Here is a 16,538-nt window from a genome sequence, read left to right on the forward strand (position 1 = left end):
AGCGGGGACTATACAATCTCTTTATCAAGATACAAACACAAATATCTGACACCTGCATATAACTCCTACCTGTCTCTGTCTCCCCACCTATTCCTACATATATTTAAACGTTCCTATTAGACTGAATTACTTCCATGTCTTCAAATATGACATTGAGACATACCCTGTCATACCAACATGCCCATGATCAATTTACTCTCTCAAACTGAAATGTACTTCTTTCTCTTTGGCCCAGGTGAAATCCTCCTCAATCTTCAATATCCAGTTTAGAATTGACTGCCATTGTGAAGCCTTCCTTAAGCCCCAGACACCCCAAAGTTGGCAGTTCTCTACAATTTTATAGCACCCTAATTATGCTTAGTACTTAGTACACTGTAGTAAGATTGTTTGATATTTCTGTATGTCAACTGTTTCACATATGAACCACTTTAAGGCAGAGACCATCTCTTTTTCATTCTTTGCATCTTAAACCCTTTTCATGCTTCTGGCACAGCTGATCTATCCAGTTGGGAGAAGGATGAGAAGTGAAAGAATGAGATGTAGGGAAGAACTCATTTGTCATCGAGTATTTCAGGGACAAAATGAGCAGTATCACATTTCACATACTAAGTCTCTCTCTTTCTGCCCATCATTTCATATTAGTTCAGTAATTCTTTTAACGAGTTTCATGAGTCATTAACCAAGTTATTAGTGGGCATTCTAGGTTTGGTCTCTGGGGTCCTTTCAGAAACCTGAGCTCAGATCATTTCAGGACTGCTTGAGTAGGAGTTCACCACTGAGGAAGGAGAATGATCCATTATTGTATCCTTGACTAGTTCACCAAGGCCAAGCTAGCATATGTGCATGTATAGGGGTCACTCAATTATGGTAGTGCAGTCAACCAACATACTCTTTTGAGCGTGTTCCTTACACAAATTTTATTACTGGAGATAGAGAAGAGAAAATAGACCAGGCCTGTGCTCTAAAGAAAAAAACAATCTAATAAGTGTTAAGATAAAATAGAAAAATAAGAATGAGAACATTTGAGGGGGCTAGCCCGGTGGTGTAGTGGTTAAGTTTGCATGCTCTGCTTCCGGTGGCCCGGAGTTCACAGGTTTGGATCCCCAACGTGGACATACGCACTGCTCATCAAGCCACACCATGGCTGAGTCCCACATAAAGCAGAGGAAGATGGGTACGGCTGTTAGCCCAGGGCTAACCTTCCTCAGCAAAAAAGAGGAGGATTGGCAACAAGTGTTAGCTCAGGGCTAATCTTCCTCATAAAAAAAAAAAAATGAGAACATTTGAAAAAATCTAGACGGAATAAAATATCAGGACTGGAATGGAATTGTGGCCAATTTCAGTGCAAGATTTAGTATATTACACTCCTCTCCCCTGCCTCACGAATAGTTATTATGCCTCCATTTTAACAGTTGGAATTAGGTAAAGAATTAGGCGTTATCAGAGCAACTGAAGGCAGCAAGTATTAACTTGGGGAGATTCTGTGGGGGCAATTCCAGTATCCTCCCACAGCAGGAAAGCACTGGTTCACGTTTTTTCTATAGGTAATGCATTCTTTCCCCAAATGGTTTCTATCAGACACTGCTAAGAGATTTTATTCAAGTGGCCTCCAATTAGGTGCTAGGTAAGAAGAGAAAGGAATATAAAGGAGAATATGATCTAAACCACTGGGGGCCTGAATTTGCCCAAAGAAAAGTCCGACCAGCATTTACAAGGCTCTGGGTGTACCTTCATAGTTCAGCACATCTATGAAGCACCATCAGTTAGGGAGGACCTGTTTGAGTTGGAAGCTCCAAGTCATATTCAGTGAAGGAGGAGGAATTAACACAAACTGAAGCTGTGACACATTTGTAGCTTTGGCACCACTCAAAAATAATGTAGGACAAACCACAGAAGCTAGCTATTGTTTTATATTGGTTTAGTAGTTTTAGTAAAGAACATCATGATCATTAATTAAATTATTAGAGGATGTTCCAGGGTCCCCCTTCTCCTCCCCACCCCCACCCAAACAGGGATCTTTCAAAATCCTGAGCTAGGAATCTTTTTCGGGCTGCTTGGGTTTCTACCTATTGGGCAAGAAGTAAATAAACAAATGGATTTATAAGTCTAGCTCATAAATAGTGGCTATTTTATTTCTATATATAATTTATAGACCCATGTACTCCCACTAGATCTCGAGGCTTTCCTACAAGGTACAAATGTGGCCAGAATCTTGTTGAAGCACTTGGCTAACATTTCCTGCGTTATCCAGACCTTTCACATCTGACCCTGATTTTGCACCCTCAATCTAATCCTGGTTATGACTTTCATCACCACTGGGTATGTAGCTTCTTCTGAGATTAATGTTTGAATCTACGAACTTAAGTCAAATGAAATTTTCCCTAGTGATATCATTAGTTTTTTTTTTCCCTTGGACATGTATATGACTATCTTTGAATTGTGTACCAGCTTTATCTTGTTTCTCTGTACAATTCTCCAAGCCTGTCCTTCTCTATTCTGACTCCCCTCTCCAATCACCTTGAGCCAATCTTAGTCTTTCTTTCCCCACTATCTAACTCTGCTATTCTCCTGTTCCCTCCTGGCCACACACTGCATAGCCCTATTTTGACTCAATAGACCTCTGTGCTCTGGAAGCCATTGTACAAGAAAATAGGTACATTATGCCGCAAGTTAAATATGTCCCTAGTAAGTCCATGTTGTGGGATCTGTCCACATATCCTAACGTTCTATCCTAATGATGCTAGTCATTTCCCTTATTGTCTGTCCTACTTTATGCATTTGCGAACATGCATGTTTGGTAGTCAGCCTCTGAGATGGGCCCCAAGGATCCCTCTCTCCTGGGATTCATGTCCTGTGTGACCCCTCACCTTGAATGTGGGCTGGAACTTGTGACTTTCTTATAACCAATAGAATATAACAAGGGGAATGGACGCCACTTCTGAGATTAGGTTAAAAAAGATTCTGGCTTCCATCTCACTTGCCCTTTCTTGCTCTCTCACTTGCTGACTCTGATGGAAGCTAGTTGATCTGTGGAAAAGCCTACATGGCAAGTAACAGAGAGGCATCTGGTCAACAGCCAGTAAGGAATTGAGGCCTTCAGTCCAACAACAAATGGGGGAACGGAGGCCTTCCAACAATCACATGAACGAGCTTGGGAGAGGATCTTTCACCAGTTGATCCTTGAGATGACCACAGCCCTGGCCAATACCTTGATTGCAGCATTGTGAGAAATCTTAAGGCAGTAGCACCCAGCTAAGACGTGCCCGGCTTCCCAGCCCACAGAAACTACAAGATAACAAATGTTTATAATGTTAATCCATTAAGCTTTGGGATGACTTGTTAGACAGCAATAGATAACTAATAGAGTATCCTATGCCATAAGTAGAAATATCAGTAAAAATAGTTAGCAGGACATTCAAATTTCTGCTCATTTGTAGCAACTATGCTTGATCTAGGTTTTTGGTCTATTTATTGGGTCCAGGCAGAAGTATAATTGAATCTTGATATTTGATTATGAACAAGTCAACCAATTTGAGCTTCAGTTTACTCAGTTGTAAACAGGGATAAGGATAGCTACCCTTCAGGTTTCACATAAAGTTTAGAAATAATACATTCAAACAATTTTTTATACAATTTTATACATAAACATAGGTGGTACTGAAGCCACTGAGAATAAAGTAGCAAATAAAACAAATATGATCTTGCCTTTGAGGCACAAAAAAGTGGAATGTGTGTAAGATGCTTACCATTGTGCCTGGCCTGTAAGATTCCAGTAAATGGTTCTTATAACTGTCTTCACACCATGACTCTGTGTCCACCCATCCACACTGCCAAACTCTGTTTACAGCAGGCAAAATTGTCCAGCCTACTTTGGATGGAATTTGGAGGTATGACTACATGATTCACCACCCCAAACTGGGCCTTGTGGGAGTGAAGCTGAAAATAGCATACAAATTAGTGCTGAAATCTCCAAAAATTGGGAAATTGGTACAATTTATCTTAGAGCATTCCTGCTTTTATGCCCTTCTCTCTCCTTGGCAGGACCACATCACTCTTCTGATAGTTTTGCATTTTTAATAATGAATTTCCTATGAAATCTGCCATTGGGATAAGAGTTTATAAACTCACTCCTAGAATTTTCCTTTTCATCTTGATTGCCAAAAAGCTCAGTAAGAAACATTGTATTCCATTATGACCTCACCAGATCCATGAGGGAGGAGAATCTTTAAAAGTTAAGAGACTTTGCCAAAAAGCTTATATATAGCAAAAAAAAAAAAAAAAAAATTCAAACACAGCTTCCCTAGCTCAAATGAAACTCTTTCCAGAAAACCTCCCAGCTTAATCTAATATTCTTATGCAACTATTTCCCTCTCTCAAATTTATATTACTTTATTGAATATTAATTGATTGATTGAATTTCAATCTAGAGTAAAGTATCTTCAAATGTTTTTTGAAATGTGGTGGAGGCAGTGTAGAAATAATACTTAAACAGTTTCCCTAAGTTTAAAATCTTACCCTGTCTAGACCAATGATATACCAGCTTTTAGTGTGCTTTCTCTTGATAACTCTTAATCAAGTAAGAAGATGTTGAGCATTGGAAACCAGGAGTAAGGACAAAAGATGCCCAGCTTAATCTGTTCCTTATTCCCTGGTTTCTACCTCTTCAGACAACCATCAGCATCATTCTCTTTAGCCCTAATTCTTCCATCTTATGTGTATTCTTGGACTTTCATCAGAGTAAGTCATCTGTTCCCTCTGTGGGAGTTCCTAAAGGCCTCCATTTTCATAAATTCATGTTTGGAAAATTGTAATGTACATTTCAAACATCAAAATCAAATTCAAGTTCCAGAAGGCCATACATAACCCATGAGCTGAATTGTTTGATGAAAGATGAAAAAGCACTGCCTAGAAGAAGGAAAAAAAAATGCTCTAAATTCCATTCACCATAACTACCCTGAGAGAATCAGGGAACATCCATCTGCTCTTGTCTAGACACAAATTCCTTTCCCCAGGAAAATAAAATGTTTGCTTGGAAAGTTTTCCTATATTTTAAAATAAGCATTTCAAGAATAATCACAAATAGTCTTTAAGTTAAGAGGAAAGGATGGCACATTTAATTCTGAAACTTAAGGAATGAATAAAAAATTAAACATGATGCCTTATTTAGCTTACAGTATTTGTAGAAATCTAGCTTGATAAGTACAGTTCAATTTGGCATCAGTGAGGCTTACAGGATTAAAATGTAACAAAATAATTGCTAAGAATTTATTGCACATAATTTAAAAGATTCTGATCTTGATCATTAATGGTGTAATTTTTAAAAAGGGTATAACCCTCCAAATAAGATATTACATTGTGTCAATTATGTTTTTCATTTATATTAATAAACATTTTTAAGCTTCAACTCTAATCAAGTCTGGAGGAGAGGAAGTGGTGGTCTCAGATCTCAAGGGGTTACAATTTAATTAGGAAGTAATACATACATACACACACACACACCCCCCCTAGATAGAAAGGTGGACAGAGGGCAGATATATACATTAAGATAGACAAATGTGCAAATACAGAGTTTGCCACACAGGGCACAGGGAGGTGCCTAATGAGTGACACAGAAAATAAGAGTAATGGAGGCACAGAGGAGTGAGACTGGCTGGTGTGGTTAGAAAGAAGACTTCACTGACAAGAAAGAAACCAGCTAGTGCTAGAGTATAGGTAAAATATAGAAAGGCAAACCAGCTGGGGAGGTCATTTTGGGGTCACTTTGATCAGAATAAACAGAACTTCTGATTCTTACGTCCTCCAGCTACAAGCAAAGCTTCCAATTTTCCCAATAAAACTACTTCTGGAATACCCCAATGATTTATCACATGAGCTACCAAACAAGTGATATTCTTCCCTTCTTTGATTCAAACACCTGTTGCTGATGTGGCAGAGATTCTGGGTGAAGGGAACTTACTGCTGCCTCAGTTGTGCACAATCAATACACCCTGGCTACCAATTCCAGTGGACACCAGCACTGGCCCCACTAGACTTCTGCTACTCCACTGCCACTACCATGGATGCTGGTCCCTGACGTCCTCGAGGTGACAAAGTAGTACCACATCCTTTGCAGTTCCCAGGATTCTGAATCCCTAATGTGATTTATGCAGAACTGGAGATTCACGCCCTTCCTTTTTCACTTTGACAACTGGGCACTAGAAAAATGCTGCTTCTTCCACTACATTGCTCCAAATTTATGGCACATTAATGTGTATTTGTGAGCCTTCCTATATCCACTCTATCCCATCTCCACTTCCATGTTGGAGGGCTATTATCAGGCTAAAATTGTCTATCTTACTTTCTCTTCTTAAGTTATATTTTCTTGGGTGGTTCTTCAGCCCCTCATGCTGAGAGAGCTGGACATGTCTGAATTCTAGCAGAACATATTATTTACAAACAAGCCAGTATAAAGAAAATATTTTCATGTTTCTGCATGGCCAGGGCTTTCTGAGTAAAACTAACAGGTAACCTGGTTCAAAGGATGACTCAATAGCAGTCCTAAGATAGTGAAATAACCTAAAGAGCGATTTACAGGTTTATCTCTTCAGAGACATGTGTTTAGATTTCAAAAGGGGATAAAACCAGAAGCCATTCATTTATATTCCAAAGGGTTGTAACAACATGGGGACCTTTCCTGGAGAGAGTTTATTAACATTAAGGAGCAAATGTTTCTCTCCTCCTCTCAAGAGCGGAGGGAGGCAGCTGAGCACCAATTCCTATATAAGCTCCCAGATTCATAATTTTTTGGTTCCTCTCCTGTAGTATGGATCTCCTTTGTGTGTGCAGAATTCATCTGCCTGCATCACATTGCCTTGAGAGCTGGAATGAGGCATGGAGAATGGGCAAGGTTATTGTTATAAGTAATACATTTCTTCTTTGAGCCAGAAACCTTGCATTTGCTTTCAGGATAAAGTAAATATAGACATTAAAAACCATCAGCCAGATCCCTATACCTAGAGTATGTAGGTTTCAGTCATATAGAAAAGGCTTTGAAACAAACTACACATTGCCTATTTAAGGGCTATTAAGTGGATGAAATCTCCTTCTCATTCCTCCTACACTTCTCACTTCCCACAATCATGAATACCACGACCACCAATAAGTAAGACATTTCCTCCATATCTTAATCATTCTGACCTTTCAGAGAAAAACAAAATACTTTATATCAATAGTAAAGGTTATATGAAAATACATTCAAAATATATTAAGAGGTCTAGGCTGAACAATCTCAGGCATTACAGCTTCTGTTGAAATCCATTACTTTCATAATCTAAGTTCAAGGTCAGTCATGGAGAAGTGACTTAGACTGTAACAATCCTTCCTATCTATAATATCTAATTTATTTTTGTCTTCCCAATAAGCTGTCCCTACTGCCTTCTTCTGATACCGATCTTACTTCCATCCGTATCCCCCACATCCAGACCCAGGAATAGGCAGGTCACCTAGACCTATCCAATCATAAAATTAGATCCCACTGGCAACAGAAGTCAGTCCAAGTGGAATAAGCAAACCCCTAGTGGCCAAGCAGATTGCTCCCCTTTGAAATGTAGAAAGTGGGAGGAAAACAAGTCTCCCTATTTATTCTAGAATCTTGAGCTGTAAGCCTAAACTTGTTAGTGGACACATTCACTACTGAAATAAAAAGTAATATCCTAATTTTTTATATTCTTTTAATCAACGCATACATATTAAATGCTAATTATGTGATAATACTATTCTAAGTCCTACGCATTTACAGAAACACCTGCCTCTAAGAACTGACAATCTAGTTGTGGACCATTTACACTGAAGAGGACATACTAAACGTCAAAAAGACTGATAAAGTTCCCTGTTGTCTGCAACAGAGACATGAGCCAGATCTTAAAGGATAAGTTCAATACACATGTAGAGGAGGAGGAGGAAATGGAGAACATTACAGGAAGGAGAGTGAGAACAGCATAGACGTGTTTTGCCTCGAGAATAATGAATACACCTGTTCAGATGGAGCTGAAGGTTTATACAGAAGATTCACAGGCAACAATTGTCCACGTTGAGTGCAGTCACCAGGAAGCCAGGACACAGAGACACATATATTCTAAGATCAGTAATACTGACCATCCTTGGATGACAAAACGTTAGGCAATATATGAGAAGCTGAGGCCCAGAGGCATTAACAAATATGTGTAAGGTCACAGTTAGTTGGTAGAAGTAAAGGAATGAGTTCTTCTGATTTCTAACCCGGATTCATTCTACTACATTGTACTAATTCAACGGTACCCTTCATTACTATTTCTAGTTTGGGTGCTTTCCACTTGCTAATCCTCTTACATTTTCTAGGCAAAATATATAGAAATAACGTTTAAAAAATATCTTGTTTTTATGAAAACTTTACATTACAGAAGCATGAAAGGAAAAATTATATCACCTCTACTAAGTGACAGAAGACAATCTGAAAAGGCTACATACTTTATAATTCCAACCATATGACATTCTAGACTGAAAAGGCTACATACTTTATAATTCCAACTATATGGCATTCTAGAAATGGCAAAACTATGGAGACAGTAAAAAGATAAGTGGTTGCCGGGGGTTAGGAGGGGGAGAGGGATGAATAGACGGAATGCAGAGGATTTTTAGGGCAGTGAAAACTACACTGTATGATACCACAATGATGGATACATTCATTAAACATTAGTCCAAACCCATAGAATGTACAACACCAAGAGTGAACCCTAATGTAAGCTATGGACTTTGGGTGATAATGATGTATCAATGTAGGTTCATCAATTGTAACAAATGTAACACTCAGATAGGAGATGTTGATAATGGGGGATGCCATGCGTGTGTGGAGTCAAGGAGTATATGAGAAGTCTCTGTACCTTCCTCTCAATTTTGCTGTGAATATCAAACTGTCCTAAAAAAATAAAGTCTTAATAAAAAAATTATACCATCTGTTTGACCCATGTATTCTTCAAAATAATGGAATTTTAATCTCTGCATACAGAGTGCTCAATAACATAGAATCCTCATTAAAAATACTTTATTTTTTCTACTTCTTTTTTTTGTCCCCTCTGAAGAAGGACCTGTTGGCAGAATCTCTAAGATCTCTCAACCTGATCAGGTTCATATTGCCACAAATTTGCATCAGCTATCAAATTTACAAGAATGACATTTCAATATGATCCGTTCAGTGAAGAATGAGCTACTCTCTCTATATATATCTAAATATGATATCACTAAACGTACTTTCATCCCCCTCAACCCTCTGCAACAAGCCGACTTGGTAAATGAGATCTCAAAAAAGATGGGTCTGGCCAAGCATGCACTTACTACCAAGCTGTTGGCAATCTGTGGGCATTTCAGGTTTTATTGAAGAGCCCAAATATGTAAGTATTAAATGGATCTGATGTAGATCGAGTTTATTGTGTTTTTATCACCCTAGATTAGTTTATAAAAAAATAGGTAATTTTTATATACTGTTGCCCTAGAATTTTAGCATAATCCACAAAGTTATTTTCTCGAATTTAACTCAGCATTCACATCAACATAGAAAGCATTCTTCAACAAAACACGATCTTTACTGAGGAAGTAAAATAATTCATAGAAAATAAACTACAGACTGTTTGGTCAGTCTTTGGATCTCCTTCAATTTCCTGCCCCTCAGCGAAGGCTGTCAGGTGGTAAAGTCTCTCTACAGAGACCCACCCCTGCATCATTTACATGTCTAAACAGGGGCTGGCCTGTGTTTGCAAACCCTTTTTGCAGCAAAGTCTCTCTAATCAAGACTTTTTGAGCATTCCTCCCTTCTTCACATTCTTCTTTGTAATATACTCTGACTCCACTCCCTTCACCACACTCTATGGCCAGAGTACATAGGCTCCCTCCATTGTGCCTTGTTTAAACTTGCCCCTATTTTGGAATATTTTTTCCTCTTAGGAAAGTTATTTTCAACGGAGGTTATTTTGCCTACCCCCTAAGGACATCTGGCAATGTCTGGAGACACTTTTTGTTGTCACAACCTGGGGTGGGGGAGAGAAGAGGTCTTACAAGCATCCTGTGGGTAGAAGCCAGGGATGTTGCTAAGCATCCTATAATGCATGGGGCAGCTCCCCTCCCCCAAGAATGATTTACTCAGGCTAAAATGTCAATAGGACAGAGGTTGAGAACTTCTGCCTTAGGGTCTTGAATCTAACAACTCAGATATAAAACTGGGCAGAACTTGGTAGGTTGTGTCAAGGCAAAAGAGAACATGACATTTTGTCTTCCATGTCCTGGACTCCTTTTTATTTCCTTTATTCTTCCTCTTGGTACCTTCCCCTCCTTGCCCACTGCCTCTGTGTTCTGTCCCCAAAATTAAACGTACTCTCAGGACAAAGTTTGATAAGCTTATGTTAAAAAAAGTGACCAATTCAATGTTGCTTTAAGATTTTTTTAGAATCAGGAATATAATGTCAGCCCAAAGGTTGATACTTGGGCATTAGTGATATGCATAGGAGTTTTTATTTTGAGGTTCTATATCTCCTTAGCACAGCCAGACACTGACAAGAGGACTAATTAATTTTAGAAAATATATATAACCAACAAAACTCTGCACAACCATAATCATGGAACTGATCGTATGGTCTTCCTGCAACTTCATGTGTCTAGTACACTTTCCCAACAATTCTAACTAGCAATGAGTGAGTTAATAATTAATGTTTTTGCTTTCATTTCTTTGACAACTTCTTTAGTTACTCATAAACAATATTGTTCCTGTTTAGGAAAGAGAAGAACAATTGAGACAGAAGAAAAATAATTTATATACCATGTATATTCTAGTTCTTAGCCCACTAATATCCACTTTTTCTTGACATGTATTCTTGTATTTTCTACTACAGTTGTGTATAAACTATTCCAATCTTTTCTACCTGGCTACTTTCCTAGTTATCTTCAATAGATCCCGAAAAATAGAAAGAATCTAAATGTCTTGCTCATCTCAGTTCAATTAAGAATTGGATGTGGACATCAGAATCAGGAAGGTACCTTTAGTTAAGTCTCCAGAGTATTCAATCACTGTAAGGAAGGGCTGAGACGAGAATTTTAAAAGCTCTGACAATTAACAAATAAGAGCAAAATCTTGATTAGCAACAATAATCCAGGATGGAGTGCTCTGTTCCATTGATTTTTTTTTTTTTTAGCTAAAAAAACCCATAAAATTATTTACATTTCAGGACTTCGGTGAAAATTATGCAAAAATATTTCAATCAACTGAGCATGCTGTCCTTGCAAATTTGAGTAGATTGTGACCCAAAGGGCACCACTCCTTCTGTTCATTAAAGCAGCTCAAGATACAATAAGAAAAAAACTCCAAAATGTCTCTTGAACAATGCCTGAAGTCTTTGTGTGCACAAAGTCACATGCAAATTGGCAATATGCTCTGTATCCTTCATCTGCTACAATTATCATTGGGAGCAGTCATGAGCCGGCCTGAGCTGTGAGTCCTGTCTCCATGTCTTCCACCCTTCTCTGCTACTCTTTACCCAGTGTCAGACCCAAGGGAATGCTGCTATGTGTCAGATACATAACATGATGCTGAGACTTTGTCACAGAATAGAGCTAATGGGCAAGGAACTGAGAGCCCCAGAAATGTGAGAAGCTCCCCTTAAGGGTAAAAAAAGTTCCTTAAATTGGAGAGTAAAATACCTGTTTCTAATTCTTCCAAGTAAGGAAAGAAATACTGTATGCTTCCTTTGTGTTGCTCTACTGAATGCAAAGGGCAGGCCTACTTGAAAGAAAACAGTACTCAATTTCAGCTAATTAAAATGTGGATATATTTTATTATCATTATCATTATTATTATTATTTCTAATTGTAAGTCTGTGAAGATTCTCAAGAGCAACAGTCCTTGGATGTGCTCTTTATTATATGAATTACACTATTACCTTTCTGCTTATATTTCAGAGAGAATACCCGATGTCTCTGTTTATCTGTTGTTTTTCCATGCCATTCCAGACTAACAAATATCTACAGAAGTCTCTGTAAATGACCTTTTCCCTGTAGAAGGAAACATATTTCTACTAACATGTTTTATCATGCAGAACTTGGAACACTGCTATATCTGACCTTTCAGAGATATGTCTATTTTTAAAAATCCTAGTCGGTTCCAAAGTCCATGTATAGACTGGAGAGGTCCTTCTCTGGTTGGGGTTTGAGGAGAGGTCCTTCTGTGCATACGCAGGACCCAAGTCATTACCCATTCATAACCCCATCTAATATACAGTTAAATTCTCTTCTTCTATCCCTTTGTCTTCTCTTCTTCCCTGAAGTTTCTATTCTCACCCCACCACCACCATATATACAAATACACAAGGCATAAAGGACTTTAGAAAGGGTCTGAAGCCAAGAGACACTAGTCAAGAGCAAAAACGACTAACAGTAGGCCAGTCTTTGATACAACTATTCAGTTACGGGTTGTTCTGCTCAGTCAGTGGAAGTAAATCTTTCTTCCATCCCAATGCATCATAGAGCTATGGCAGGCTCCCATCAGTAAGCATATCTTACACAGCAGTTATTACCCAGTGGGAAGCCACACGCTACTGGAGGAGGGTACTTAAGGCTTTCCTAGAAGGACAGGGCATATATGGAAAGTCTATTCCTTGTTCAGCAGCCACCATCTCCTTTCTTTGAATGCTTCATATGCAGGCACTACCTAGAGCCTTCATGCTTTCCCCTGGTTGTCATAATGTTTCCTCAGGGTCTTATCTTCTCAAGAAATAGATGGAGAAATGGCTTGCAAGCTCACGATTGCAAGTTCCAATCACATCTCCACTAATCTTCTAGCCTTGCAACCCTTTTCCTGTCTCTTAACTGATTCAAACCTCCACTTTTGTATTTGAAATTGGAGATGATAAAAATTTCTCTGCCCACTTCAGAAGGTCCTTTTGAGAATCAAATGAGATTATATATGAAAACTATACAGTAATATATATACATGCAAATCAATAAAATTGTTATTCTGCTAAAGTTATTCAAATTCAAACTCAAGAAACAAAGAAAGCACCCCTTCTATGATCATGTATAGTTTAGAAGCATACAGGCCAATAGAAAACAATGAAATAGATTTATTCCAATATGGAAATTAATCATGGTGTTGACATTTTGGTCAAATCTAATATCCCCATTTACCTGTCTCAGAGAGCAATTTTGTAGCTTCTAGCACCTTCTCAGTATAAACACCAGCTTCATAGTTCTCCATCTCAGCATTGATGATGTGTATGACTCGAGCTGCCCGGCCCCTGATGGCCCCTGCAGTCCGGTCCAGAGTGTCCACATCCCCCTCTTGGAGGGCTATCACACACTTGTTCACATCCTCCAATATGTGATTTTCTGTGGAGAAGACACATACACATTTATATGATTTTACATCATTCACTTAATAGCCAATCCAAGATTCATTAGCCATCATGAACAGTCATCTTGCACCTCAATATATGCCTAAAAACACTGAAATGATATTTAAAGGACATAGTTTACAATTACAATAGTGGTTCTCAAATTTGAGCAACCAACTGGAGAACTTGTAGAATCATACAGATTGCTGGGTGCCATTCCTAGGGTTTCTGATTCACTAAGGTCTAGGGTGGGGCTCAAGAAATTGCATTTCTACCAAGTTCCCAGGCAATGCTAATGCTGCTGGTTTGGGGACCACACTTTGAGGACCACTGACTTAAAGAATATTCCTTTCTTTGTTTCAATGTTTGAGATTTATTGCATGAAAAGATCTTTTAGGAGTGGTTGTGGCAGCTAACACGAAGTCAACCTGACCAAGCAGAAACATTTCTAGAAGTGATCAGAGTCACACTTCGGGTATATGTTTGATCATATTTTTATTAAGGAAACATTTAAGGGAAACTATAGAATGAACAAATATCACCCAGTCTTCTAATGTCATGTCATGCACAAGGTATATGCAATGGGAAAATTTATTAGGTGAAGATTATCACAGAGTTCTCCACAATTACAATACAATCCAGTCTTGTGGCTGGTTCCCTTAGATTAGATTGAAGGTCAGTGATCACTCTCCTGCCTTTGCCCAGAGTGGAGTCCAAGCAGGCAGGATGAGGGGCTTCACTCTCTACTAGCATAGAAAAAACACATGATCTGGTCCCTTAGAGTTTTGAAAGTGTGCAATTTTGCATGTCCCATGTTCAATGTGAGATATGTAACTATGTCCCTCGAACATTCTTTAGAAAGAGAATTCTAAAGAAATGTTCCAGGGCCAACCCCATGGCATAGCAGTTAAGTGCGCGCACTCCGCTGCAGGTGGCCTGGTTGGGATCCCGGGCACGCACCTACACACTGCTTGTCAGGCCATGCTGTGGCGGCGTCCCACATAAAGTAGAGGAAGATGGGCATGGATATTAGCCCAGGGCCAGTCTTCCTCAGCAAAAAGAGGAGGATTGGCATGGATGTTAGCTCAGGGTTGATCTTCCTCACAAAAAAAGAAAAAAAAAAAAAGAAAGAAATGTTCCAAAAGTTTAACACTTTGAGGAATGAAAAGAACTTAAGCTGAAAATACACACACACACACACACACACACACACACCCCAAATAGATAAATAGAACAAATTTGGAAATAGTCTTAAGTAATCTGGCAACCTTTTAAAAATTATAGCTGCCAAATTCAATGAAGTTAATAAGTGATTAAAATAAATGATTACCTTTTTAAGAAGTTTCTAGAGCTAGTTCTGATTTTAAAATTCACAAAGAAGGAGAGAAGGGAGGGTACTCAGCAAATCTCAGTCTTCATCCTAGATCACTTCTACTTTCATTACACCAATCACTCAGAGAGAAAATTTTTTTTTTTTAGGACATTGGGTAGAAAATTGCAAAGTATAACTTACTTTTCATAAGGGAACACCTGTTTTGACCTCATACAACGTGATTTCCTCACTCAAACCATCATAAATTTTAAATTTCTACATTCTCTAGTTCTTTAATTTCAAATAGATATTAACATAGAAAAATAAATGAAAGGCTTCTATGAAAACAGAAAAAAAGAAATTAAATTTTAATATTCAGATTCTTAAACTCACAAAAAGTAGTACTTGCTGAATGCTGATATTTTCCTGAGTAAAACAGAAAAACAGTTGTACAAATATAGACTTAAGTAGTTTTCGTTTTGATTAAGAAACTTCTGAAAACCACCCCTTTATGAGATCTTGAATTGTATCATGCAAACTCACTTAAAAGGACACCTGAGAAAAAGGTTTACTCAAATGAAACTTGGTACAGAATTTTAAATACAAAAGTTTGATTCAAATAGACCTCTCATACCGTCTGCTGGATTCTTCCAGACAATTAAAATGTGTCCTGGTCCCTGAAAGTGGGTAACTGGGAGGGTCTTCATGTCAAAAATATGCCTCCAGCTGCCATTTTCTTTGAATAACATACTCGCGAAAGAATAGGCACAGCTATTGCTTTTCTGTGCACAGTTTAAAGACGGGATGTTGGATTTAAATGCAGAACAGAGAGGAATCTGTTAATTATATTAGATTCTAATATCTCTGGAGTTAATAAAAAGTTTTAAAAATTCTAACAAGCTCATTCATGACCCAGTTTCTTAAAATGAAATGACAGGTGTTTTTAAAAAACCTATTTCTCAACCTAGAAATATGCAACTAATTTAATTAAGAGGTAAGAAAAAGAATATGCTTTTATAGATGCAACTATACATATTTGAAGAAGGCTAGGAGAGGCTGAAAATCCATGTTATCAAAAACATTGCTTTTAATTAGTCAAATCATCAACTAATAATGATTTGTTCAATGGTTAGGTTAATCATGTTGAGTGAATAAAGTATTAATTTTGCTAATTTTACAATTTATTAATTGACTAATTTTTTGGAATCAACTTTTTTTTTGAAATGTTAAGATAGTTTACTCAGCATTTCTAAACCTTCCCCAATTAGGGGTACCCCTTTTATGGAAAAATGAATCACAATTCCCTCATGATAGTAGTTATATTGGTGGATAGTATATGTGTAAAAGCTACTATGATTTGGAATGTTTTTAAATGTATTTGCATTTTATTAAGCTAAGCACCAATGATGCATTTGAAAAAGAACTGTACTTGTTCATATAGACATATTTAATCAAAAGACCACACTTGGTTTATATACGGATTCCCGGACCCCTTGTAATAACTTCTCCCCTCCTATGCCCGGCCCTCTCAGGTCTGGGGCCCCCAGATTTGCAAGCACACTGGTCTAGGATCTATCAAGAAGAGCAATGAATTATTTGAAGGCAGAATCCACACTTGATTCCTACTAGCATTTCTGACAGCAGGCAATCAAAGAAGAAATACTGAATAAACATGTCTATTGAAAAGAGATAATCAATTACATATTTTTGTCCTATGGTATTTTCAAGAGAAAAAATTCATGAAGTAAGGAGATAAAGGAATGCTGTTCCAACTAGAAAAAATATAGAAGAGAAAGTAGTAATAAAAAACATACATATTCCAGAGATGATTCTAGTGC

General features: G+C 38.0%; 1 protein-coding gene across 8 annotated transcripts in view; it reads right to left on the reverse strand.

The window, feature by feature from the left end:
• The window catches only part of CTNNA2 (catenin alpha 2), a 1,067,853-nt gene that overhangs the window by 76,653 nt on the left and 974,662 nt on the right, over window positions 1–16,538 (reverse strand). For all 8 annotated transcript variants that reach the window (XM_014792722.2, XM_087436505.1, XM_087436499.1 and 5 more), the window contains one exon: window positions 13,183–13,383. In XM_014792722.2, the coding sequence (XP_014648208.2) occupies window positions 13,183–13,383 (201 nt within the window). The remainder of the gene's footprint in view (window positions 1–13,182; window positions 13,384–16,538) is intronic.

Source organism: Ceratotherium simum, chromosome 11, assembly GCF_057802395.1.
Source record: "Ceratotherium simum simum isolate JZ-2026a chromosome 11, ASM5780239v1, whole genome shotgun sequence".
NCBI classification, from domain to species: Eukaryota; Metazoa; Chordata; class Mammalia; order Perissodactyla; family Rhinocerotidae; genus Ceratotherium; species Ceratotherium simum.